At 41.4% G+C, this 27,552-nt stretch overlaps 1 protein-coding gene across 7 annotated transcripts in view; it reads left to right on the forward strand.

The window, feature by feature from the left end:
• The window catches only part of clhc1 (clathrin heavy chain linker domain containing 1), a 140,424-nt gene that overhangs the window by 19,818 nt on the left and 93,054 nt on the right, over positions 1-27,552 (forward strand). For 6 of the 7 annotated variants that reach the window (XR_015428069.1, XM_087147452.1, XM_087147296.1 and 3 more), the window contains 3 exons: positions 1,137-1,379; positions 12,022-12,209; positions 20,903-21,063. Coding sequence is in view for 6 of the 7 variants with exons in the window: in XM_087147452.1 (XP_087003578.1) it covers positions 1,173-1,379; positions 12,022-12,209; positions 20,903-21,063 (556 nt within the window). In the remaining variant the exon portion in view is untranslated. The remainder of the gene's footprint in view (positions 1-1,136; positions 1,380-12,021; positions 12,210-20,902; positions 21,064-27,552) is intronic. The other variant, XM_087147483.1, reaches the window with a different exon arrangement.

Consider the following 27,552-nt stretch of genomic DNA (forward strand, 5'->3'; position numbering starts at 1 on the left):
AGGTGCTAATTTGTATTTTACATGATCAAAGTCAGTCTGTTAGAAGTTTTGAAAAATGACATGTGGAGTTGCATTTTGTTCCATTTTATGAAGAACATGCCTTATGCAAAAATTCAGGCTGGTGATGTCATCAGACTGGAAGTTACTATGTGAAGACATATAATTTATTAAAAATCACTTAGAAATCAATCATGACAGATGAAGTCTTGAATTGTTCAAATTGAAGAACACTTCATTATCTCTCTTGGAGAAATTGTATTGTGGCCAGTGACAATTAATTTAAATCAATAGATAAATAAATATAATACATTTAATACAAATCCTGGCCCAAAAAATAATACATTAAAACCTGTTTATATGTTAAAAATAAAAAAAATTAAAAGTGGTAAAGTAAGACAGTTATAAATCACTGTTTACATTTCTACACACCCAAACATGTTGGCTGCTACTAATACATTTTTGAACTGTGCGTAATCTTCACTATGGGCGAGATGCTTCTGGCTGTTTGTAAAAATACAGTAGGCCTACCTACCACACAATTTAGCAATATTATTGATGAATTTTATTGACGACATGAGCCTCAGTATGTGGGTAGAACACAATCCCTCGTCTTACTGCATCAAGTAGCATACGCGTATTTCTTCCATCTGCAGTCATTTGTCAGCGTTGCGTAAGCAAGCACTCCTCCCCACAAGTAAAGACTCACAGCAAACACCTACACCATCGTGATTTTCATCCACCATAGGGTAGCACTTGCTTTATCACCTGAAATGCTCCAAACAGTCCAGTAAACAGCAGTTTACTGTACTAGCCGAAGCATGCAATTTCAGTCAACTATGCATGCTTGAGGCTACCTACATGTTCATTCACTTCACGCAACCAGCCCTGTGCGGTAGGAAAGAATGTGTGTACACTTCATTTCACATACCGGTACCAGTAATCACGTATTGTCTTGCTGACCTAGCAACACTTAGAATTTGAGAACATAATTCCAGCTCTAGTCTTATACTATTGTCGATTAATGTCTGATGTCATTTTTGCTTAATGCAAGTCGGAAAGTGCTTCAGCATGCCTTTATCATTACTAAATTCCATTCTCCAAAAATGTGTATACATAGGAATCCATTTATTTTCCAGATTAACCTGATGAGAGACTTTGGATGAAAATGAACTATGCAGCATTCTACTGAAGAAAAAATCTTGACTGCCAGGCCGGTGCTCCCCCCGATTAAACCTGAGATACTGGATCAACACACACAGCAGAGGCTGAAAAATGGCCTTGAATGTAATGCCGTGGAAGAAATGGTAAATCCTGACTACTTTTCTGAAAAGTGTCTTGAGGAGAGCAGATATTCTTTGATAAAAGAAACATTTAACCAGGTGAGTTTATCATGTTGTGTACATGTAGGTGTAAGAAAACCATTTAGTTCTGCTCACACAATGAACTTGTACTTTCTTGAATATTCAGTGGCAAAGTAACACTGCTGTAATAATAAATTATGTTATTGCAGAGGTACATGTACATGTAGTTGTCTGTGTTTTTGTTGTATGAGTAACAATTTGATAGGCTGCATTCTTCAAATTTGGCTACTGCTAACAACACCAAAGCCACAGGATAGGATCTCTAGCCAAGGTGGGGGAATTCATGCATGTGCACGTATGTCCACTTAACTTCGACTGGGTAATGTGCAGTAGGGTATAATATCTCTTCCTATTTTATGCGAGCCACGAAAATAAATTTCCCCCCTTCTAAGAAATGAGGTGTGCACAACACATTCCTGTAGTGTTAGAAATATATCCTCCTTTTTTTTAGAATGTCCATCGTCATTGGGTATTTAGAAAATTGCATTTTGTCATTATCACTCTCACTTGTACACACAAAATGCCTTGGCTGGTGTCATTTCTTACGGAGGTGTTGTGGTCACCTTGGGGCAGCCTCGACTCTCACTTTTTTAGGGAACAGTTATGCAAAGCTAGCTAGAAACAAATACAGCGACCTCTTGAAAACCAGTTGGATGACTTGAAACTCTGCTTATCTCTCAAAATCTTTGACCATTTATGTCAAAGATTTTGAGCAGTGTTGTTGACACAAATGAACCAAATGGGTATGTATCCCGCTGTCTTCTGCTTTCATCCTACCCAAAACAGTCTCTACATATGCAAATTTTCTTTGTGTCTAATTCTATTTGCTAAAAACTTGATCAATGGTAGTGTGCCCTCTAAACCCATAATGTAAAATGAGGTAGCCATAATCATCCTTTTTCTAAGGGTCATTTCTAATGGACGTGTCATTTTTTACCTCCATTTTTTTGAGATTCTTTTTCACAATCACGTTCCTGTGATAATTTGATCACCTGTAACATATACATGTAATAATAAACTGTAATACAATTAGGTGTCATCCACATTTCGCAGAATCACGGAGAGCATGCTAATCCCTGCCAAACAGGCTGTTAGAAACTTGGCGGATCCGCGGACGGAATGCAACACGCAAGCTTTATGTATTAAAATTACTGTAGAGATAAATACCTGGTATAGCGACAAGGCCGTCTTTGGTAATGCTACAATCGGTTTTACACATTAAACTTCACTTGTGACAGCCAGCCACTGTGATGACTTCATTTAGTAACTTTGTTGAACTCAGGTAGCATTAAATGTAATCTCTAACTCTAACGTAATCGGCATCAAGGATAGAACTGAACATATCAAAACGAACAACTTCAAAATAAGGCGCACACATTCAAATGCAGGTGCGAGTTGATGGGCATGGGCATAATTAAAATTTTAACAAAACACGCATTAACATGAATTTAGTGAACCCTAGTGCCAGTCTACTCAGACTAAAAATGAAGGCGTAACTCAGACGAGCAGAAGACCAAACACGATCTGCCAAACACAATAATTAGTTATTTATTTCAAGAAAGGACTAAACTAAACTCGGGTATTTACACTTCTTTTTCAGTCAGTATAATGGGCCCAGTGGGAATACGTTACGAAATAATCCTGTAAGCAGGGAAAATGGCTCAATATATTACACAGCAAGGAAAATAATACAATATAAATATTCCACAACTCTCTTAAATACTATATAAATACAATGTAAGGCCGGTCATGGAACAAAGGCTTAAGATGAATCCCTGGACCACAAGAATGTGAGAAGGAAGTCCCCGGCTTATGTTCTTGGTAGGTCGCTATGCACTGACCATCGGAAAGTATGTGGTGTTTAGGCCAGCATTCATCAAAGTCACATAGCAAGGTCAAAATCAGGATCATGGGGAAACTGGGATAGTAGCCACTGTGCTAATAACACACAGGGTAGAATTACAAGATACCCTGTAATATATAACATACTCAAGGTTTTCCTGGCTACCACACCGCAAAGCTCAATTCAGACAAGGTGGGCACAGGTTATATACCTTCCCATCTCCCTGTACCCGATTAATACATTTCTAACATTTCACATGTACACTGAGGCAAGAAATAAACAAGAGGACACGAGCCCAGTGCGTATGCATAACCAAGGAATCCTGGTTTAGCTGGCTGCAACCTCCCAAGTTAAATGTGTGTATGTCAGACAATTTCTCCTGTTAAAGAAACAGTGTTAAACTTGTCTCATGACAATCGCTTTCCCCCAAGAAAACTATTTAAAATTTACTCAAATGTTATCCTTTTATTTCTGATAAGAACCCCTAGATTTTACAATACTTTCCAAGTTACATTCTTTTTGGTTAATGTTACATACAGTGTACATGTATAATGTCGATTTGAACCTCCAAATATGTATAACACCTCAAAAATTTACTAAAGTTTTATCTGCTCACACTTTGAGTACTCCGGACACCTACTGAGGTAGTCGGCACCGATGTTATCTGAGCCCTTGATAGCCTTTACCTGTACGGTTGTAACTTGAATTCCCAACGCATTAATGTATGGTTATTAATGTGACTCCCTGCAAGATATGTCTGTTTTTAACAAACTCAGTACCATATAAACATACATGAACCCTATCTATTACCCACACTAGGGTAAGACATTCCCTTTCAATTACAGCGTAGGCGACTTTGCGGGCAATAGCTTATGGCTAGTGGCCATGGCTATTCTTGTGTATTGGTCCGTTGAACCTGATAAGGCTGACCTTTTTTTGTCGGGTCTGTTATAGGCGCAGCTATCGCCACGAAGTTTGGAATAAACTTGCGATAATAATTGACAAGAGCGACAAAAGACTGAACTTGTTTATTAGTTTCAGGTCTCTTTGCAGTGAGTACACTCTGTACTTCATCTGGTTTTGGTTTTATCAACCCTTTTCCTACGATGTGGCCAAGAAATCTACCGATTCAAACCCAGTTTTACATTTGCTGGGTTTTGCTGTGTGCCCTGCTTCTTGCAACCTTTCAAGAACCTGTTTTAGCACTATCATGTGTTCTTACCACGTCTCAGTAAAAATGAGCACATCATCAATGTAATGAACAACACTGGCTTGCCCATCCAAAACTTTCGCATCATTGGAGTTAAAACAGCAAGAGCATTTACCATGTTGAATGGGGGAACTTGACATGATACAACCCTTCTTCTGTAATTAAGGCAGTTTTGAGTTTGTTCTTGTCACATATGGGTATCTGCCAGTAACCTTTGGTAAGGTCCAGTTAAGAGAAGTATTTCCCTTTAGCTACTTTATACATGATATCTTCAATGTTGGGTATCGGTTCAGGATCGAACACTATCTTAATGTTTATGGAAGTCTACACAGAATTGATTTGACCCATCTGGTTCCTTGACGACAACTGGTGAAGCATATGGAGATTCTGATTTTTCAACAACATCTACCTTCTACGGGCAATCAGTTCATCTTTGATTGTTTCTTGCATCGAGTATGGTGCTGGATATGTTTTACAACACACTGGTTCGGTACTTGTTAACTGTTAACTGTATAGTATGTTCAATCAGACTTGTATGACCAGGTACGTGTACATCAGTAAGCACATCAGTACAATCTTGCAACAGATCATTAATTTCAGATTTCTTAACCTCTGTTCTGTTTTCACAGATGTGTACGTGCGTGTGCATTTCAATACTCTTGAGTTTGCTCCATAGATGGAAAAGTAATTTCCATCAAGTTTTCATCGTCTGCTTCAATGAAATTTGTGCATGCATGAATAGGGCTTACTGCAGCGTGTACAATCTCTGCATCATTACACTTACTGTCTTCATGTCTAACCACATACTAGTTGAGGAGATCTGCATGGAATACTTTCTGTTTACATCAATAACATACATGTATATGTAGTCCTCTGCATTTTCAATTTGTTATTATCAGTGGGATGCAAAACAGGAAGCTTGTCTACAACTATATATTTGTGATCCCAGGTTCTAGTGCCATGGTACTGTATCGTTTGTGTCATTTTGATGCTTCGACAAGTTGTTGCCTTGCTAGTTCACAGGTTGAATCAAGAGGATTACATAAGTCTACTACATATTCATGGTATTTTTGACCTCTTCAATGTTTTGTCCCATCCAAAGCTCCACAAGAATGGCAAGAGGGCCCCTTACAGACCTATCGAACATTAGCTCAAATGGAGAGAAGTTGAGGCTTTCCTGTTTCACTTCCCTGTATGCAAACAAGAGCGCTGGCAAATAGCGGTCCCAATCTTTGGGCCGTTCTATACACATTTACGCAGCAGTTTTTTCAGTGTGCCATTAAACTTCTCAACTATTACACATAAGGTGGTCAGGTGTTGTCATCCGTTTCAAGGACAAAAGGCATTCTATTTCCCTCATTAAATCTTTATATGTATATTGAGTACCCCTATCACTTAGAATTTCCTGCGGTACTCCCATGCGAGTATATATCTCAACCAAAGCCTCTGCCACATGCTCAGTTTCTATGCGGGGAAGTGCAACTGCTTCTGGGTACCTCGTCGCATCGTCTACCAGTGTAAGGATATATCGATTCCCACGCTCAGTAACTGGATCAACTGGACCAATGATATCGATGGCTACCCATTGAAACAGAATGTTGATTAATGATATGTGCCCTAATGGCACTTATCTTACACTACCCTTGGCAATTGTTCGTTGACAGAATCATAGGAAATGCAGTATTTGTACACCCCCGTTAACACCGAGCTAATAAAAATGAGCTTGATCTCTATCTAGAGTTTTTTTAACTCTCGTCAGGTGACCTGCGAGCTGAATTATGAGCGAGTTCTAAAACCTGATTCTGAAACTGCTGAGGAACCACCAACTGGTTAACTGGTTCTGCCATGTCCATTTTGCTTGGCCTGTCTTCTCTGTAGGCTATTTTTCACTATGTAACAACTCTCATTTCCAGCACCTGTAAGTTTAGGTTTACCTACTAAAGCTAAGTCCCATAATTTTGTTAGCAAGGAATCAGTCCTGTTTAGTAGCCAACAATCTAGTACACTCTGGTACTATCAGTGTTTTAAAGGTTGTGCTCTCTTCACCTTCTGAGTCCTAGCTTCTACTGCCACAACTGGTTGAGTGTCGGTACTAATATGACTTTCAACCTCCAGTGTGACTTTTTGAAAACTAGATTTCCACTCAGGGTCTGCATTATTTGGTTCCCTACTTCATTACCTAAGATAAAAATTATACAGTAGATATTCCAAGTGCCTGAACTGATCCTATATAGTAGGGTGTGTCTATTTTGATTTGAGCAGCAGGAAATTGGCATACTGTACTGTCCAGCATGACACAATTTTCATTGTAGCCTAGCATCTGAGCTTATTGACTAGACATCTTTTTACCACTATGGTGCTACAACCACTGTCCCTAAGAACAGCAACCTTTTGATTCCTTATCTATCCACTCAAAACTGGCATGCATTTCAGAGTCACGCAAGCAGAACTAACTACCGGCAAAGTGTGTCTGCAGGCAAGCTTTATGTCAGTAAAAGTTTTGGTCAGTGCCTCTAAAAGGGTTTTGACAAGCCATTGTATTCATCTCAGTGCATACAGCAATTTTATGTTTTCTTTCACTGGGCTTTTCTTTGCCTTCGCTGGTCAACTCAAGTGCTGCTCCTTCTGTTCATTTTGCTCATTTCGCTTGGTGGTTGACTTGCGCCATGATACTTATGGTGACATGCACGTGCCACGTGCCCTCGCTTGCCACACGCATAGCATCACCTGACGTCATTGTCCGCATTGTATGAGGGTGGTTTTGAGCTACACTCTGACGTTCACTGAACCTTATAAGCATGAGAATTTCTGTTTAATTTACTACTATATTTCCTATGAGCTTCTACATAGTGATCTGCCATATCAGCCATTTTGATGACACCTTCTGGCTTCCTTTCTTTCAAGAATATGCCTAGCTCTTTTTCACACACATTTAACATCCGTTCCATAAGAACCAAGTCAGTTAAACCCCCAAAAGTATCAGAAGTATTTCCAAGATTCATCCATCTGTTCAAATATGAATGAAGTCGTTCAACAAACTGTACCTTACACCATGGTCTGGTGTGGAATTTCTGAATTTCAAACCAAAACCTTCTGTCAACTGAAACCTTTGCAACAGTGACTTTTGAACCTGGTTTAGTCACTTGCTTGTTCTACTGACAACCTTGAATTCACTTCCATTGCTTTCCCAGTAAGTAAAGCATTAAAGTGTTATGGATCGATCTGATTCAGGCCAACCCATAGAGGTTGCAAACCATTCAAAATGTCTAAAGTACCCATCCATATCATCTTTTTGTTCATTGAAATGTGGGTAGCGTAGGCATTTTCGCTTTGGAATGTGGCGTGCTTAACACTGTTGACTTCGTTGGATTAACTACATTACTATCAGTACCCTTGGCATTTTGTTCTCGAAGGATTTTAAGTTCATAGTTAAGTCCCACTCAGCAGATAAGCCAATCAGACCCTCCATCTGTGATATGTATTTATATGTAGTTGCATATGAATGACATGATCTTGCATAATGTATATGCAGAATTTCCACCTGTCAAAGTTGTCAGACTTAGAATTTCCGCCAATCACAGTAGTCAGTCTTGTGGACTCGTTCATTATAACAGAGGTATGCACAATGCTAAAAAGTCCGGCAATTTGATTGGCTGCTACAGTAGAAGCACATCACATCACCATCTTCGAACAGTTCACATGGATCTTCCAACTGGCTACATCTGCCCCAAATCTAATGTGCTCTCCGCCATGAAGATTTCCTATAAGGGAGTCAAGTCCAAACTTTAAGATCTCTTGCTCTATGGCAATGATCGCTTTGCCAGGAAATTTATTGAAAGTTTGGAGGCTGAGGTTGAACAATTTGACATTTCCCACAAGCTTACCCTTCGCGAACTTCCCCTCCTCCAACCCAGGGTGTCAGGTCAACTCGCCCCCTGACCGACTCACCCCTTACCAACTCGCCCCTTTCCAACTCGCCTCCTCGTAAACTCGTTCCCTGACCGACTTGCCCCCTGACCGACTCGCCCCCAAGTAATGTCAAGCAAGTATGGCCGGCTCAATGTGTAAAAAAAACCAAAAACGAATGGTTCTAACCAACGATGTGACAAGAACGACTCATGGACGGTGATCCGGATATTCGAACATCACCACTAATCACTTATTTATTCAAATGTCTTAGCGCTTCCCACGTCCACTGTCTGATTAGGTCATTTGTACATCAAACATACCCTCAGGATCAACAACTTCGAACCCTCCGTCCCATTAATGTTTGGGTATGTGACTGAGGTCCACAGAAGGGCCGCAGCTGGGCAGATTGCCCATACACATGATAATACTGAATTAGTTTTACCAATATTTAAAAAATATTTTTACCCCAAATTCCACAGAAAGTAAACATCCACCAAACTTTTAACAGTTTAACTTTCATAATTCTCAACTTTTAGTGTCTGCTACAAACCCCAGAACCTATTTCTACGGGCAGCAATCACTGATTCCATCTCCGCTGATCGTGTTTTGTTTATTAAATGGTGAATGGGCCGGCCATACGTGTACGTGCTTGGCAAACTTAGGGGACGAGTTGGCCACGGGGTGAGTGGGCCAGGGGGCAAGTTGGCTAGGGGGCGAGTTAGCAAGGGGTGAGTCGGCCAGGGGGGCAAGTCGGTCAGGGGGTGAAGGTGAGTCGGCCAGGGGGCGAGTTGACCTACAATCCAGCCCAGCACCAGTACCAAACAGACGACCATTGAGCCTGACCCTCCAGTTTGGTCCCACACCACAGGTTGTCAAGTCCCTCTCATTCCTTTCGTTGGCCCATTCAACAGCCGAGTTACATCTGTCCCTTTGCTGCTTACTCTACAAGGTTGACACAGAAGAACAGCAAAGGAAAGGCACTCGGCCGTTCTGCTCCCAGGGCCGGCACCGATGACTATGCAAATTTTTGTGACCCCCCCATCCTGAACCCGTCAGGGGCCACTTTCAGTCTTTCACAGGGTCCTGGAGAGATATCCCTTCAGACAGCTCTCCCTGGGGTACTCCCTTAAATTTACGAGCACCCCTCCATCTGTGCCACTCCTTCATCCAGTCATATAATTACCTTTGAAATCACTGGTCACCGTGAGATTTAGTCCAGTCTCTTGTCACTTGTATTGGCATTATTGTAACCTTTATTGACATTGGAATTAATTACTTAATCACAGAGCGGTGGTGGACTTCCACCAAATGAACACCCCCCAAGGCAAAGTCCACTGTTCATTAACTGATATTGCCCCTTGCGTATGGATAGCTGCTCATTCTTGCTTAAGGTTAACTGAATATATTTGTGGGGTTAGGCCAAGTTGTTTCCATCCCCGATCAGGCCAGTCTGCTGGTCCACCACAAAAAGGTTTCGGTTGTCCCACCACAATACTGTACCTTGCATGGGCACCCACTGGCTTGCTCCTGATAAATATGAACGAAACCAGTCTAAAGCTGTACCTGACTTACCATGCTTTAATGGTTGGCTTTTAAGGGTGTTATGGTCAACTCTGACAAATGAGTTCTAATATTACCAGTACCAGCACTAAGATCTAATAGTAGTGGTACCAACAAGGTACAGTGTATATGTACATGTACATGTTACATGTTCAGAAATCATCCATTAAAATGTTGTGCATCCTCATCAGTAGAGCTGTTTCTGTACTATGGTGCTTCCTGTAGGCCGATTGTGATGCAATGAAATAGTAGTGATAGGCTCTTTTAGTCAGCTTAGATATGGCAGGTTCCTCAAAATATGGACCATTAGATAATGTTTAACTTCGGTGGTTCATTTTTCCTGAAGTGAACAGCAGTGAATTAATTTCCAATGTTTGATGTAATAAGGGAAGTCGTGGTTGATATCTGGAACAATGATGACCGTGTTAACCTTTCAACTTAATTGGAGTTAATTAATCAAAGTCTGGAACGTTAGCAATTTTGAGGGACATGAACTCGCTGTTAAAATCCGAGCGAATAGAATTTACTGAGGAGTGATAATCCCCGAGGTTATTTTACACAGATTTAAATGTGGTGAAAGGTGATAATATTTACACATATTAAAACCATAATCACAAAATTAAAAAGTACCTCTTACAATTAAGCGGGTCCCGAAGTCGGCAGTTGCGGATGTCACTTGATTCTGTCATTAGTGTCCAAAAAATCGACTGCAAAAAAGAAAGTAAAATCCATATAGCGATGTACAACACAAGGTTTAAAAAAGAGTGCAAAAAAGCACCGCTAAACCATCATCCTTTTACGACTGGACCGATCACATTTTCTTCTAGTCTGTTCCCGAAAACTGCAGTTGGCAATTTTGCGGCTTCCATCAATCTCTCGCGGTGACGTTAGAGAAACATTTCGCTGCATCGTGGCCCATTTGACCTTTGACATCAACCCAGATGGTGGGCCCTGTTTTTTATTCGATATTCATGAGCTCGCCCGGAATGGCGACGCTCCGCGATTTTTCTCTCCAGAACAATTTTTCTCAAAAGAAAATCCGTCATTCTGAATGACGTTCGCAAGAAAATGACGTTTGAGACATAAAATACGATTCATGATGAAAATCTAATGCTCAAAGTTGTTAATTTCGATTTTATTTTCAGCGGAGTTATTTCCAAAATAACTGGCAAAATGAAAAATCGCGCATGGAATTTTCGAACACTACACGTTGACAGCATTTCCGGCATTCTCAAACGTCATGCAGTTTCTGTCAAAATTCTCGAACGTCATCAAAATTCTGTCAAATATGACGTTCGCAGCAAACATATTGTACTCATTATAAATTTTTGATGCAGCCAAACTTAAAGATAATTTTTGGTGGTCGAAAGATACAAGACCTGGCAAATAAGTTGGTGTAGTGAGAGTAATTATAAACGGTAAGAGAATAAAGAGAGCCAAACTTTTTCTCATCATTTTCCGTCAATATTGTGTTCTTTTTTTCATGGCTTATATTTTTTAAAAGTTATTTCTTAGGTGCTTTAAAATACATCAGTCGAAAAATATATTAAATTGTCCTTCTTGTTGAGAGAAGTTTTGAAATCAAGCCCTCTGGTGTAAACACTCTGACGTAAAACTTTAAATGAATTCAACTCCATTTGATTTGCACCATAAGTACGTATTATGCCTAATTATCCCCATATAATCATTTTTATAAATCTGAAGGTGCTAATTTGCATTTTACATGATCAAAGTCACTCTTTTAGAAGTTTTGAAAAATGACATCCGGAGTTGCATTTTAGTCCATTTTATGAAGAACATGCCACATACATTGTACATGTACTGAAAAGGAGCTTTGATTGAAATATCAGCCCAGGAAAGATATTCTGTTTTCAATGGGAGCAGTTGGAAACTGTGCTTCGCACACTAATTTTTTGGTACACAAGAACAAAAGAAATATCTTACAAAAATACAAATGTAAGGGCAGTTGTGGGTGTGCGGGTACATGTGCGTGTGTATGCATAGAAATGATACACCCTGACTTAATAAATGCGTGTACCTCCCCAAAAGCTAAGTTGCCAAAAGGATGATTTTAATTGAGTTGTCTCAGACAGAGCCACCTTCTTAAAATTATTCATAACACATTTTATTTCTTGTAGCTTGCGGAGTACTTACCCGGATACTGCCCACTGTTAATGGCAGTTAAAGCAGAATTTGAAAACTGCATACAAACCATCCAACGAGGAAACCAGGAAGCGTTGTATCTGTCTGGCAAAATCAGATCCATGGTTGCTGAACAAACTACCCTGAGTTACTATACCAGGCGGATTGACCAACTTAAGCAAATGTAAGTTGATTCCCCATTATTGCTATGATTGTTCTGCATCTGTAGGTACAATAGATCATTACTATAATGACAAGATGGGTCAACAAACTTTGTTGCAGTGTTACAAGGGTTACAGAACAGTGATTGTCAGCAGAGTGCCCAGTACATGTATCTCTTGCCTATTTAAATGTGATGTGGCTACCACATGCCTTTTTGTCCAAAATTGCAACCTCACGTTTCTGACCCATTTAATTATTGTTGAATTCATTTTAAGCGTGGTTTTGTGTCTTCTACAGTAGGTTTTATTATAATTCCACAGTAGGCCTATGCAGATATTTATTTCTTTAGTTATTATTTCCTCTATCCGTAAATGTCGGGTTTTTCTGAAAATAACTGCTCTAAAGGTTATTTAAAGTCCAATTTGACCAGAATTCAAGGCCTACATTACCCCATAAGCTGATAAGTGAATATAAAAAAGCAAATGTGTCAGGCTGTGCAGTCTACATGTACATGTACATGTAGGTGATACTCTTGCTTATACTGGTGATACTTGGCGGCTTCGGGTAGGAGACCTGATTTTGCCATGGTCACAGGGATTTGCAGCCAACAACGATTGCGAGCAAAATTTTATTTTGCAACAACATGGACCTCGCAGAGTGCGCAGACTTCCATTGAAGTCTTGTTCCCGTACCAATACTTGTCCTGTACAGATTGTCATGTACAGATCACAAGGGAGCTGACTACAAAGCAACAACGCAAAGGAAGAATGCGCTGCGCAAGTATTTCACAAGCCCGCACAGGCAAAGCGCCGTGCGGTGTGGCTAGCTTTAGCATTAAAACTGCCTTCACAGTATCTGTTGAAAAAGGACGCAGTTGGGCCCTAAAAGTGGTGAGACTGTGTAAACCATTGCCAGGGTCAACACATTTGAAAACATGGTCCCAAGTGCCTGAGAAAGTTGAGAGTTGCCGTATGAGTAATGGTAGAAAGCTGACTTCATAAATATCACTTTTGGGGGGTACTTTTGTTTTGTGGGAATAATAAAAAAGTAACTGGTTAACCCACAATAATTGAAAAGAAACTGAAAGATTAGGGACCGGAAAATAATTAAATGTGTGTTTCAGATACCTCGTGGATGTTGGTATGCATTACAGGCCCTAAACATATTGCTGACAATTACCATGACAGTGCTGTTGCCAGGCAACCTCTGAAACCTAGCCCCTCGGAGTGGCCATTTCATCATGCTTGGCATTCCTGACAACAGTCGCCCAATAATAAAAATGAATGCCCAGTCCCTTGGATAAGTCTCATTGCTCTACGCAAACGTAGCAAGCTGCCGGCGCCCAGTTCCCACTGTCCTGTCTTGGCAATGAGCCATAGCCTACATGTAGCTGTCGGCTATGCTGCCAATCATAGTACATGTACATATATATCCACAAAAAAGGCCAAACAAATTGTGCATGGAACAAAATTAGGTTCTGCGTAATTACTGGTGCCATTAAGGTTTAGTTTGACCAGGCTCCCAAATCATTTTGAAAATTATTTACAACAAAAAAAAGATAACAGGAGTTTCAGTTCACTGGTTTTTCTGATAGTGTTGAAAATTTGAAAACTTTGTGTCAGGGCAAAATGGCATGGCACAGTCAATGTATATGGCCTTTATGGGTTGCATTTTTTAATCCGGGAACCCATGCCACCAATGGCAATTCCCTTTTCAAAATCCAGCATTATTGTACATGTACGTGTATGTTTGTGAGAGTTGCTTTCGTCTTGGACTTCGTTGCAATAATTACTTGTTCATTGCATCGTGAAAGTTTTCATACAAGAATTATTGGTCTCCAGTAAAAGCTCCAATCGACATGTTTACTCTCTAACAATTTTCAGAAATAAACAATTTAAAAGCTCCAAATGAGACTTGTTAATAATTACATAATAAACACCTTACTCATTTCTGATTTCAAAGGTTGCAATGAATGACACAAACATTTCTTTAAGGGTTCTTTTTAGCAAATATACCACTAAAAATACAGACACAATCCAGCATTAATCTGGACACAAGTTACTGTGTCTGATTCATTTCTGACTGGTGAGTTTTAGCCGCTGTTGAATTTTCCTCTGCTCTGCTCTCCCACGATGGTGTTGTTTTTCTTCACTCTTGTGTGGTACATTTCTGGCATTTCTGCAGCAAGTTAAACAAATTTGGCGAACTGTTTTCTTATTTTGAAGAATAGAAACCCACATGTACACATGCGCAAGTAGCTCTTCGAGCAAAGTTTTACACAACCAAATTGGAATGATGATATGGGGACAACTTCGAATTTTGGGGTGAATCTCTGACTCTAACCATGTTAACACGCTGAAATGATAACTTCCCCAGATTTCCATCTTTCAATTTCACCTGTTAGATTTCCCTTTTTAGAATCCTCACATTATCAACTCACTGAATGGGACTTAGAATATGACGAAATACTGGTATCAGGCAGCATTGTGGCTGCACGACTCGTGACAGACAGGCATGCCATGTATATATGGTGGTAACTGCTGTGCATATCCTGTATGTACATGTACATGAACGTACCGGTAGACTCCCACAATACAAGAAAGCAGCACCATGCATGCTACAGGGCCTCTTCGTGCGCCATGTGCAACCACACTCGATGAATCGCCAAAACCTGTCCTTTTCATTTCGCTTTCCGTGGACTGTTTCACATTATAAAGCTTTGCAACCCAAATGAAAATTACGATGAAAGATCAAAGATTTGCACGTACCTTGTTCTCTGACAAAGAGCGGACATTTTAGACCGGAAAAACTACATTGTAATTTTCAAAATGTAACTTTGCCGTCTGTGAATGGATCATTGTGGAACACTGGTGAAGGAAATGTTCAGATCTATTCGGAAAGTGCCATGAAGACAATTAAACCAATCAGAATGCCCGGATTGTTTTTGGAAAAGTCTGTCCCGAAAACAAGTTCGTACAAAGAGCCGCTGAGAGTGATGCCCGTGTGTCCTGACCTTCTAGTCTGTTCAGGAAAAGGATGCTAAAGACACGTAATTTTTACCATAAAACCAAAACCATTTAGAATTCAGCAACAAAATTCTGGAATGTAGGAAAGAAATACACAGAATAAACCCGTCGAAATTTTAAAATGATCTTCTGAGGGCTTCATTTTTACCATTTTTTGCAGCTCAAGGCTGTTCCCAAATATTTAAGTGGTATATTTGTACAGTCTGCTGAGTTTTTGTTGAAAAGAACCCTCAGTGATCTCTTTTCCGGGTACCCAGGTATCCGATGTTGACAAAAAACGGTACCTGGTTCCAAAAATACCTGGAAATGCACACCCCTAATAGATTGTCTTTCAATTTTTCAAATACTATTTATATGTTGTTTAGTAATCCTGCTAAATAATTGCCCAGTGACATTATGATCGACAAAACTGATTATAATAAATTTCTTGGCTTATAGTATATTGATTATCTATGTACCGTGAGATTGTTGCTAGGAATGTAGGTGTACTTAAGATTAGGTATTTTTTACCCAGAAGTATTTTGGAATCTCTTTACAATATCTTGATTGTTTCTCATTTTAACTATGGCCTGCTTGCTTGGGTGGTGGTTTTGGCACTAATTTAAATAGACTGTTTTTTTAAAGAAAAGAGCCTTGTGTATAATAAATTTTGCTGATTTCTATGAATATACAGATCCCCTTTCTATCAAACATGAGACCTTAAAACTAAAAGTTTCTACTAATCTATAGATTATCTTTAAGCAAATGTTTAAATCTACCATAATTCAACCATACCATTAATCATGCCTGTGGTTTACCTACTTTATTTCTTGTGGTCTCGATAAGCCTGCTGATCTGTACTGCATTTTTTATCATTTAATAATTGTTGAACATATGGTGTGGGATATTCACCTCGGGGCGCTATGCGTCCCTCCTTTGTTCACAACGTCATATCCCACACCAAAGCGGTCAACAATTGTTTTGTCATACCTCAGTCTGAATGAATTTATCCAAAGAAACAAGCTGAGCAATTTCAGAAGATGATAGGTCTATTGTAAAACTGTACAGTTAACGTACACAAATGATATCATTTGCAAATGTATTGTACCCTCTGATCCCTTTCGTTAATTGCATAAATGCTAATGCGAAACTAGTGCGGGTACCAGTGAGTACATTTATATAGTCTGGTTAGCAGTCCCTGCATTACCTTATACACTGCGGGGACGGGAACAAGTCTGTTATACGAGTGCAATCAATGATCAAATTCCCTGGTAGCCTATGCACAAAACGTATAACGGGTACCATGCAAAAATGACCAAATTACCAAATGACCAAATTAAGTGTTAACACGAGTATGCTTGAGTGCTCAAACGGCTGGAGTACGACCCGTGGGTCAGCGAGAGTTAAAATTACTAGCAATGAGTAGTATCAAAATCGACTGTAGTAGTCTTATGTGTGCAGGCATTCGGTGGCCCAACAGGGTTTTGCAAGTTGTTCTGGGCAGCACAGCAGACCTATCAATGATGACATAAATACATTTTCCATGTTCACTTTATTATGAGATGACCCTGTTTAATGACTATTTACATGTACATGTATGTTAAGGTGATTTGTGGTAATTGAGAATAATTTATGTTATGTATAAAATATCACACGATATTGAGGGTGCTCCTCCTATCCAAGATGAATGGATTTAGGAAAAATGGCAGGAAAAGTTCAGGGCAAATAAAGTCTCTGGCAGAATGCCTTTATTTTGGAGGGCATATGTGGCTTTTGCCGCTGACGCAATAGCAAAAATGGAATGTAGACCTAAAGGGCTAGGGTTTGCAGGCTTTACAGACTCAGTGCAGGAACATTTCAACCATTTTGCTTGCATTAGAATAGTGCATTTGTGTAGGTAGAGTAGTTCCATGTACATGTGGGTCAGTCAGCGTCATAGTGTGCACTCCCTAGGTATTATTTTGCATTGAATTCATTGTTTGGTCTTTGGCAAGTTCGTTTTTACATCACAATCATGATGAGGTTGCATAATTCTTTGGTTTGTCCCTTGCTTTGACCAAAGTTTGGGGAACATACAGGACAAAAAGTTGTTACGTTCAGCTTGTGCTTAAACTCAAATGGGCATGCATTATCCATCAAATTCCTCAGTTTGCTCGGGCCATTCAGACTACAGCGACATTGTTGCAAGCAGGGTTTAATTGCAGTTCATGCCATTTAATGATGATCAGTTTGGGGCCCATTGGAGTGGGAAGACTTTCATGTAGACCTTTGGGAAAGCCTCACTGCATTACGTTTATGAAGATGGTCACCGATTTGTTACATTTGCAAAATCTTTTGAAAACACTGACACATAGTCAGTTTAGTGTTTTTTATGGTGTCACGACTGAACAATGATAATGGTGGATATGCGAGAAATGGGAAATAGACAGGCCCCTAGGTTAAATACCCAACAATACACAAGTGCAAGGGCATTTTCAAGAGATAACTGGCCCTGCGTTGGTGGTAGACAGCCTTTAAGTGCTTAATGGTGTTATGCACAGTAGTTCTTAGAGTGAGCCGGCACTGAGAAATACAAAGGATTCGATTAGCCTTAGTTGCAAATGCTCTGGCCAAGATGCCATTTTAGTATAGTTTGACTAAGCAGCTATGATAATGGGGGTATTGCAAAGTAGCTCACAGTGAGCAGCTATTTGGTGACTAAAATAATGAGGTCAGGAGAAATTTAGAAGACAGTATAAAGCGAGTTCTTGCTGTACGACTCGATAGCCAATTTTGGGCAATAGGCCTGCATGACCAGACTGGCCTCTCGATATTCAAAGAAGGATGACTCCAGGTAGGGTGTGAAATTTGCAGCGTGTACCCAATTTACAACGTTTCAGTTTTAAACTGGCAGTTACAAGTACATGTAGCTTTGCAAGCGATGGCCTCAAGAAACCTGTTTTTTTTAGCAACATCACAGCTGTTCTTGTGGCCGCCCATAAAGTGTGGCTAAGGTCTGTTTTGGCATACAGAGCAATGGATACGCCAGTTGTGATATTCATGTAAATCAAGATGCCTTTCGGCAAGATTCAAGGGATAAGCCCGAAAGGAAGAAGTGAAAGGCAATGTTTCTGTAAGAAGTGGGCTTAAGGGGTGGATCCAGCTTCGGGTGTCGGGGGCAAATTCAAAAGAGAAATGCAGTTTTGAACGCATTGAATATGATGTTGGGGATACAAATTAAAGCTTTACTCTTGGTCCTGCCATCCTTGATTTTATTTGTTGGTGTTGTTTTCTTAGGGTTTTGTTGCTAATATTTGATTGGAAAACACCGAAACACTTTCTTTTTCACTCACCTAGGATGGGTTCTGTGTAAAAAAAAGAGGAAAAGTTGACATTGCACTGATTGAGCCATGATGGAATGTGTACAAGGAGCACAAGGGACCGGTCGACCAGGCATAGGTGCAATGAAAGGCAATCAGGGCCCCAGTTATCATGGCCGGTACAACAGTAACAAATACTGTAGAAATGGAAAATGAAATTTATATATATTAGTGTGTATAATTATATTAATGGTCGAGGAGCCCTCTGGCTATGAAAGTAATCAAAGATTGGCTCAGTGAAAAGGCAGGAGCAGGTGAGGTGTGAATGAGCCCCCATTAGCCCAAGAGGGAGAGCAAACAAAGTTTAACACCGAGGAAAAGCCAGGAACATGAGGAAAAGGGAAATAAGCCCCTTGGCTATAATAAAGAAAAGCAAAGATGAGCTCGCCAAAGGAAAGGCTGGAGCAGGGAAAAGTGAGGGGAAATACCAGTAAAACTGGGAAATATCCCTCTAAAATGTTGGCTTCTCTTCCAAATCTCTGACTCCAAAGAAATACTTTGAAGGTACTGGTTGAAAGGGGAATAAGCCCCTTGGCTGTCATAAAGCAAAGCAAAGATGGACTTGCCAAATGGAAGACTGAAGCATAGAAAAGTCAGAGAAAAGCCCAGCAAATCTTGAAATGCCCTTTAAATGATGGCTTCTCTTCCAAATCTCTTACTTCATTACTTTGAAGGTACATGTACGTGATGAGGACGGGCCAGCAATGGCAAAATTTGATATTATCATGAAAATAAGGGGAAGCAACAACATCTGAGCGTCATATCAATCAATTACTTTTGGGGGTCAATCTTAGTCAGGCCTTCGTAAAAGCCATTTTGCTGGCTACTGGCCTGAGTGCCATTCAGAAGGCATACGCATCAACTACGGTATGTGAGCAGTTCAAGCATTTGTGCCATGGCTATATCAAAGAAGGCAAAGAGTGGCTTGCTTCATGACAGAGAGGAGCAGGGTAAAAGGGGAATGAGCCTCATCTGCCGTGAAAGCATGCTTAGGGTAGCTCGCCAATTGACAGGAGCAAAATAAAAGGGGAGTGAGCCCTTTGAAATAGGTTTACACAGAAAGAAATTGCATTTGACAAATAAGTCACGCAGGGTAAGACAGGGGTGAGTGAGGGATGGATGAGATATGGGGGAGCCTGGGCAGGAAAGAAGGATATGCCTGTGTTGTAAAGGAGCGAAGGGAAGGGTGGTTGAGGGGATCTAAAAGTTGGAGTGATGAATCTTTCTGCCCATACCTGAGACGAAAGACTCTGAAGCCCGAACAAAGCGGTGATGCAAATAGTTTACTGTAGAAGGCCTTCCATTGATGTTGACAGTCCCTGTGGTTTTGTGAGACATGGCTTCTTATATATTTTTTAATCACTGGCCCCTTTAGGAGTTTATTTGTAATTATTATTGAAATTTCTCTGTGTGTTGACAATGGTACTTCTTTTGTTTTTATATTGTTGCTGTACATTTACCCATTTGATTATGATTTCATGTAATATTATAAAACAGAATGAATGGCTGGGCACTTGAAACTTGAGGGGAGACATTCATCTTATTCCAAAGGAGTTGATTGAAAAATTGGTTCATGCCTATTGGTGCTGAACTGGGGGGGTCCCCAATTTTGATTTGGCCAGGGGATTGCCAATACATGTATATTCTCTCCCCCCCCTTTCAAGTCATGGTTATTCACACCCGTAGCGCCCCCAGTGGAAGTGGGACCTTGGACCCTGTGCTGTGTCACACTCCACACAGGGATAACTTTTCAAAAACCATTCCCCCCCATGTGACAAGAAATCTCTGCCCATGGTCTGGTTCATACTGTATTTGCAGTGGTTTGGCATAAGTTTCTAAACCAGTGGTGGTTTTCAATTGTGTATGTCATTTTGTTCAGGTTTACTGAATTCTTGCCTTTGGGCCCCAATTACAAGTACATTTCAAGCAACAGCACTTCAAGCTCTAGATTGATCATCTGTTAATTCTCCTGTACTGGGATTTTGTACCTGAGCACTTGCTTAAGAGCAGGGTTTGACACATACATGTACATGTATTGTGTCTTTTTCTCATCCTCTGTAGGTCCAATTTCAGGATAACAATGGATCATAGTTGCAGTTACTTCTTTACAATATCGCAATGTCTCATGGATTTCTCTGGGAAAAGTTGCTCAATTTTCTGATGCAATAAAAAAATTAAAGATTCTGGGTTGTCCATTTTATTTAGAACAGAACCAATGAAATTAAAGTATTCAGCAAGACTTTGGTCCCTACAACACCTGGCCACACTTCCACACACTGTGGCAATTAGGTTGCATTTGAAATTGGTTTTTCTGAACATACGGGGTAAAAATGTCCTTTCATTTTCTTCAGAATCCCTGTCATTCAGTCCAACAATAAGAAGCTACATCCTGAACAAATGACCATTCAAATGGAGTCAGGAGATCACCTTCAAGAAATACAGGAGCAAGTGATTTCAGTGGAAGTACCAGTAGATAATGGACATGTAAATGCACCCAAAAGACTTTTCCATGGTAAGTGTATATGAAGAAAACCAGGATATTACTGTGTTTGTCTTCCTTTCAATCTGTTCATCTCAACGCCTTAGCAAACTAGTATGGCTTACTTTTTTGTGTGTTTCCTGTTCTCTTTTAGCTGTGTTCTCAAAAAGTTGGTCATTTAGGAGCGTTTTGTTTATGGTTTTTAGTATTCATCTCACATGGTTGAGTCGGAATGAAACTTGCCGTACACTATTAGTTATCACACGAGCACGAGTGGAAAAAAGTTGTGGGAACATGAGGTTTCTGGTCCACGCTCACCGAGTTTCTTGGATAATTCTTTTATATGTTTCTTGTCCACGGTACAAAGAGCAAATATCCGAGATTTCCAAATCTGGATTTCCTCTCAGAGCCCTGGACCAGGTCGTTGCCCCTTTTTTGTAAATCTTCCCATGCACTCTCAACATTCTCTTTAGTCATGACCTTTGGCATTATTCCAAAAATATACAGTCTACGGTGCTCTACCTTCCCAAACAGTCACTACATATGCAAATTTCCCATGCGCGTATTATTCATTTGCTGAAAAGATTTGATCACCCATGTTGCACCCTGACCTCCCACAATGCAGCGTGGCCTCGCCGCCATGATGGTCTGTCCTTTTCTCAGCGTTGTAATGTAACGGACGTGTCTTTCGAGGCATCTTCGATTTATCGAGCTTCCGTTTTCGCTACACCGTTCAGTGTCAATTTGATCACCTTTCATTCCTTTGTAAATAAAGTATAACTTGGATTTTATCCATTTATTGGTAAGAGTGTTCTTTTCGTGTATAATTTGTGTTTTTTCTTCAGTTTTCTTGTATGTACACACTGCAGGTGTTTACTGTCGGTACTACGAAGTTCGTTCCAGCTACACTGTGTCTACCCTACCAATGAATTATAGGCCTTAGCCAGTTTAATTCAGGGGGGTCGCTGGCCAGGCCTCTGGTTCATTGGACCCCATGGAGCTGACGAGGAAGCTACGTGGTCAACTGTGGAAGACCCGAGTGGGGACACCGCCAGGATCTGGCAAGGACCCTATCTCCTTGGTCAATTGCTGGCCTGGCGAGCCTGCCGTGACTCCTAGAGAGTACCCCATCAGACGTCTCCGGGGCCCGTCCTACCATCATTGTGAGGTACACCACGTCTTTTGCCCGATATAGCCCAGAGGAATCCACGCAGCATTCCAGCCAGCATTCTTCGGCAACACCGAAGAGCACCACCAGCCTTTTAACGTTGGCCTAGAACACCACTTCTCTAGCGGCCCCCTGCGCGTACTCCCTCTCTCCCATATACATAACACCCCCGACACCCGCTTATCCCTCTTCGGGTCCTGCAGAGTTTACTGGGGTTTTTACACCTCCAGGGCCTCAAGCCGCCTTATCCCATCCACGTCTCCGGCTTTCAACTGGGGATCAACAGGTCATCGGACCTCATTTCTCCTAGTCCCTCTGCCTGGAAATCTGCAGTTCCCGTTGACATCGACCGGGAACACACTGTGGGGGTTACACCTCCCGTGACCCTGTCTGTTACCTCTGCTGTCGGGTCGCCGGCCACCGAGAAAAGGCAAGCGCTTCTCATCTTTCTCGACCACCACGACATACCTCTGCGGCTTGAATGTCGGCCTTCCAGTCCATCAGTGAAGTTCCGACCTCCATCACTCGCCACCTCGGCGTTAGACCACCACCAGCCTACACTGCCCTAGACCCATTTCTGGCAGACCAGGCCTTTCTGCCCTCTCCGGCCGCAAGCCGTGATTACCTCAGGCAGGGTTCCACTCTGCAATCACGCCAGCCTGGCGTACTCCCTCGAGAGCAGGCCGCTCCCACGGGACTCTGCGTGGCTCGGAATGAGGCACTGCCCTGTCCCCGACTGGGCAACCAGCATTGTCTGCCGAGAAGAACGAAGTTGATTCCATCAGCACCCTCTCTCTGTCCAGTTGTTGCCTCTGTCCTTCTCAGCGAGACATGATGCAAGTGCTTGGCCTGCTGGTGGCTGCTTTGCCATAGGAAGACATCAGCTACAAGTTGTTTAAATGACATGGCATTACTGGAATCTTCCAAGCAAACTTTGCGAAACTCCCGCTTGATCTTTCATGCGTGGAAATATTCTAGTCTCTTGCCAGAGCTTGGCACGTGTCCGAGTCCGCTCCAGCATGATGGCCCATTGCTTAACTACCTGCCAATCTACGGGGTACCCTCGGCTCTTGACTATAGCACCGCCATATATCAGTCGAAGTAAAGTGACCGTGTCTTGGGTTGAGGATGACACAGATTTTATCGGCGTCCTCACCACCTGTGACATGTTCCAGATTCTGGATGCTCTGTCTGCCTCCCTTCCAGAGGAAGACGCTGACCACGCCTGGGCCAGTCAACTGACCCCCCACATCTTCAGATACTCTTGCTCTGTTGCTCCTATTCATGAAGTATATATAGGCTCTCGCCTTAGCGGACCACTCCCCTTGCAATCCGGAGTGGCCCCATTGTATACAATGCCGGGTAATGTCTCCTAGTTGCCTTCCCTTTATCTAGGGCCTTCAAAAAGATTGTCTTGGAGACAACTACTCTACACTGTTATAACAGGGTCCTTGGAACTTTACAAATTCCATATGTTATCATTTATGGAAAATAAATAAATTAAAAAAAAATAAAGGAATTCCTTGTCATAGGTATGACCTTGTATTATCAATGCTCGTTCCATCTGTCTTCGATTATACATATATTGTGAGAGTCCATCGGTATCCCTCCTCAAATGAACATGAGCCACTGCCCCACTTTTCCAGGCGGCCGTTATGTGCAAATGCGACCTCGCTTCTGACATATCTGCGGCGTGGGCATCCAGACGTAATCCAAACTGTAGTATTTTCCGGGCCAACTTCCAGGATTGTTGCCCCGATGAATACTCCATTGATACGCTGACCCAGTCCCAAGTCTCCGTTACAGCCTTCTGGAGCTACTCCCACTGCCATTGGTAGGCCCGCCCAGGCCAAGGGGAAGTGAGTCCATGCTAATGACCGCTACAAGTCTAAACCTTCCGGCATTTGGGACTACATCACCAGGCACCAAGACAGGAATGAACAAAATAACATTTTCCTATCTTTTTCAGTTCTGTTACAGTGAATTCGTCGTCGTGACGCAGACCTACTGCTGCGTCTCTCCAGTCCACATCCCCAGGCATCCGAACTTCACGTTCTTTAAGCCGTTGGGACCCTGTAATCTGGGGTTTCCCCAAGGGGCCCTGCGAGAAAAATTTTGCAAATCTATTTCCACTGCATCTCACCATGTACAACCCTGTAATCAGCAGAATGACCATTCTGTGGCCCCCACTTATGTGGCTCCACGTGAGCAGATTCTGCTGTGTGGCCCTGCCATATAATGAACACTCTCCGAACACGTGTTCACTTCAAAGTGGGCGTGTCCAAAATCTGTTTGTTGTGACTGTTATGATGTCTGTCAAAAGTAGGCTTGCTTTGAGTCATCTAATTTGTTGGGTTTCTTTTCCGATAATGCTCAGCATGATCAAATGAGAGAGAATTCTGTCAGATCTTATTCATTTCTTAAATGAATACTTTCTGTTGTAAGTTCTTACCACGATTTCGGACATTCGGAAGAGGTTTTTTGTCTGTGGAGATCCTTTCCTTGAGCAGAAATTACTGGCAATTTTCTCCAGTCAAGGTCAATATATACTAGAATGAGTGCTCTTCTCGGAGTGAGTTGCTATGGATGCTCATTCTGTTATTCATATCGCAAACGTCATTTGGCCTGAAGCATTTCACGCCGGCCTTATATTTTTCATGCATGCGTGAAAATGATCGAAGTTTTCCGACGCAGTTGGGTACAGAACATAGCCTTCAACGTCTTCAACACCCTTCCGCATATTCAGGTGTTATACACTGCCACTACAGACAAGTTATGCATTTGACTTAGCAAGCCTTTTTGTTAAGAACTCCTTGCTCAAAAAAGACTGACATTAACTTTATCTAGGTTACATGAAGTCTTTGTCTCGCTCTCTGACCTATTTCATTTCTTCCCCTCTTATCAAGGTAAATTCCTTTCCTGGGAAAGGAGAGTTCTCCTTTCCGCCCAGACCTCACTAAAGTCATGCTAGAAACTCTGAATGATAATGTCATCTCCATCTTTGAGTATGTCTTGCGGCTTTCTTGCCTCTTTTTTCACACTGCCAACCAAAGCCACATTATACAGAAGGGATAAAAGACCAAGCAGTCGACCTGAGACGATCCACATGGCAGGGTCCGACAACGTAGTGGCAGACACACTCTCCCTGGGATGATAGAGCAGCCTTACATCGATCTCTTTGCTTCCTTGAACAATGCTCAACTTCCCATGATCTTCCTCTTCGGGGGGACTTTCTGGCAATGCTACAGCCATGGCTACATGGGACATCATCTGCCCACCTTTCAAATTTGTGACAGCAGAGTTTAGCATTTTGTTATGTGCGTCAATAGTCAGGCTTGCTCCAGCCAACGCTCCTGTGAGTGCTATAACAGACTTCCTTATGTACTTCTTTCACTCGGAGCTACAAGTATCTACAGGTCGACCCTAGCTGCCATACACATTGGTTTCAAAATTGGTTCAACTACTCGTAACAACATGACATTCTATCACCTTTTGTATGATATGCTTATTCAGTGTCCCCTTGTTGGGAAATTGGTCTGGTCATAAGATCTAAGGTAGGTTCTCTAGATGCTTTCTGGTCCTTCCTTTTGAACCCTAAATAATGCCAGCCTTGCACACACCATGTCAGGTTGGCCTTTCTCCTGAAAATGGTTACGTCCTGAGAAAGCAGCAAACTATAGGCTCTCCCCGTTGCTGAAGGCTTTCTATGTTGGGAGCCGCATGGTGTTCACCTCATTCCTTCGATTGGCTTCCTGACAAAGGATCAGATTCCCTAACTGGATCCATCTAATATCTCTACACTCTCCGCCTCCTTGCATCCTGGAGACAATGTGGAATAAACTTTGGGGCCTAGTTCATGTCCTGAAATGGTAAGTGACTAAAATGATAGCATGAGAGGGACGATATCAACCCTGTTGTTTATCACTTTCATTAGACCACACTGTCCAGCGGTGTCAGTACACTATTACCTGTTGGACGGCTTCAGCCATTAGATTTTCTAATCCAGTCTGGCCGTCAAGCTCTGACGAACATAGTCAAAACTACATCAGGGTACATGATGTAAGGGACGGGATCAAAAATACAGAGACCGTTTGCACGCCTGCAAACGCCAGGAACGCATTCTTTTGTTCAAGCTACCTCCATTTTGCACTCGTGAGAACGGCCGTCCTGTTCCCTCACGTTCCTCTACAACAAAAGACCCGTCACGGTCTGTGCACACAGCAAGATGTTGTGGCCTCCATGGTGGCACAAAACCTATGCGAAGAAAATGTGTCCCCAAAACAAGAATAGTGTTCGAACAACCGTCCATGGATTTGCGAACGGCGGGGAAAATTAAATGTTGGGCCACTCTTCTTCTTAAGACATTTCTTTTTAATTCTCTGAAGTAGAGCACTTCAGCACTGCATTCCACAAAGTAATACTTTGCTTATTATCAACAACAGATATACATTGTTTAAAGTTTTGAGAGGAGGTGTTTGTTATTGAGTAGAAACATCTTTCCAGCGTTTGAGATTTGCAGATTGTGCCATTATTTACTTTCGGTATGTGGAGCCTGCCAATACTGAACTTGAAGAAAAAACATTAGTGCTTACGATGTCAGCACTCTTCACATTAGAATTAGGAGAAGGATTTTGAGCCCTGCCAATCGCATTATTTCATTCCAGGTTGTATCCTTCCCTATCACAGAGCATTATCACCATCACAAATATATTCTGCCATTTCACAGTTTTGTCATTGAGATCTAGGCAAAAACATGTCATGCCCGAACTGGCTGCTTTTTTAAAGATTTTTAATCTTTATTTTAAGCTCCTCCAGGAAAAAGAATATTCTTGCCTTTGCACATTTAAAAAAAACGATCCAACAATACTTGTGCTTCACAGGTTTGAAGAATCGGAATTTATGTTTAATTTTCTAAATGTTTAGCAACTTTTCAATTTGCCATTTAACCATTTGGCCAACACCAAAAAAAAAAAAAATAAAAGCCGCCGCATGTCAGCTCTGTTTCTGCCCAACAAGTTTGTTTTTAATGCATGTACAGTATGCAGCTCAACAACAATGTATTTGTGGTTGTCCGAGTGTATGCCGGTGTGCTGTTATTGACGACATAGGACTTTCCAAGAAAATAAAGAGAGAACGGAGGGGAAGTTGTTGCAATTGATCACTGTGTAATTATAAGAAATATATTCATTTGGGCTTTTCAGCAAAATATTTTTCCTTCCAAAAAGGTGAATAAATTTTTGTGGAAGAAGTTGTTTATAAATTTTATGGAGTGGAAAATGCCATTTTTCATAATTTAATGTGAAGAGAAGGAGGTGAAGGAACATTATTTAATTTATCCAAGGCTGTACAACAAA

The sequence above is a fragment of the Acanthaster planci genome, linkage group LG01 (assembly GCF_054643075.1).
Source record: "Acanthaster planci isolate LZ-2023a linkage group LG01, COTS_SCS, whole genome shotgun sequence".
Classification (NCBI taxonomy): domain Eukaryota; kingdom Metazoa; phylum Echinodermata; class Asteroidea; order Valvatida; family Acanthasteridae; genus Acanthaster; species Acanthaster planci.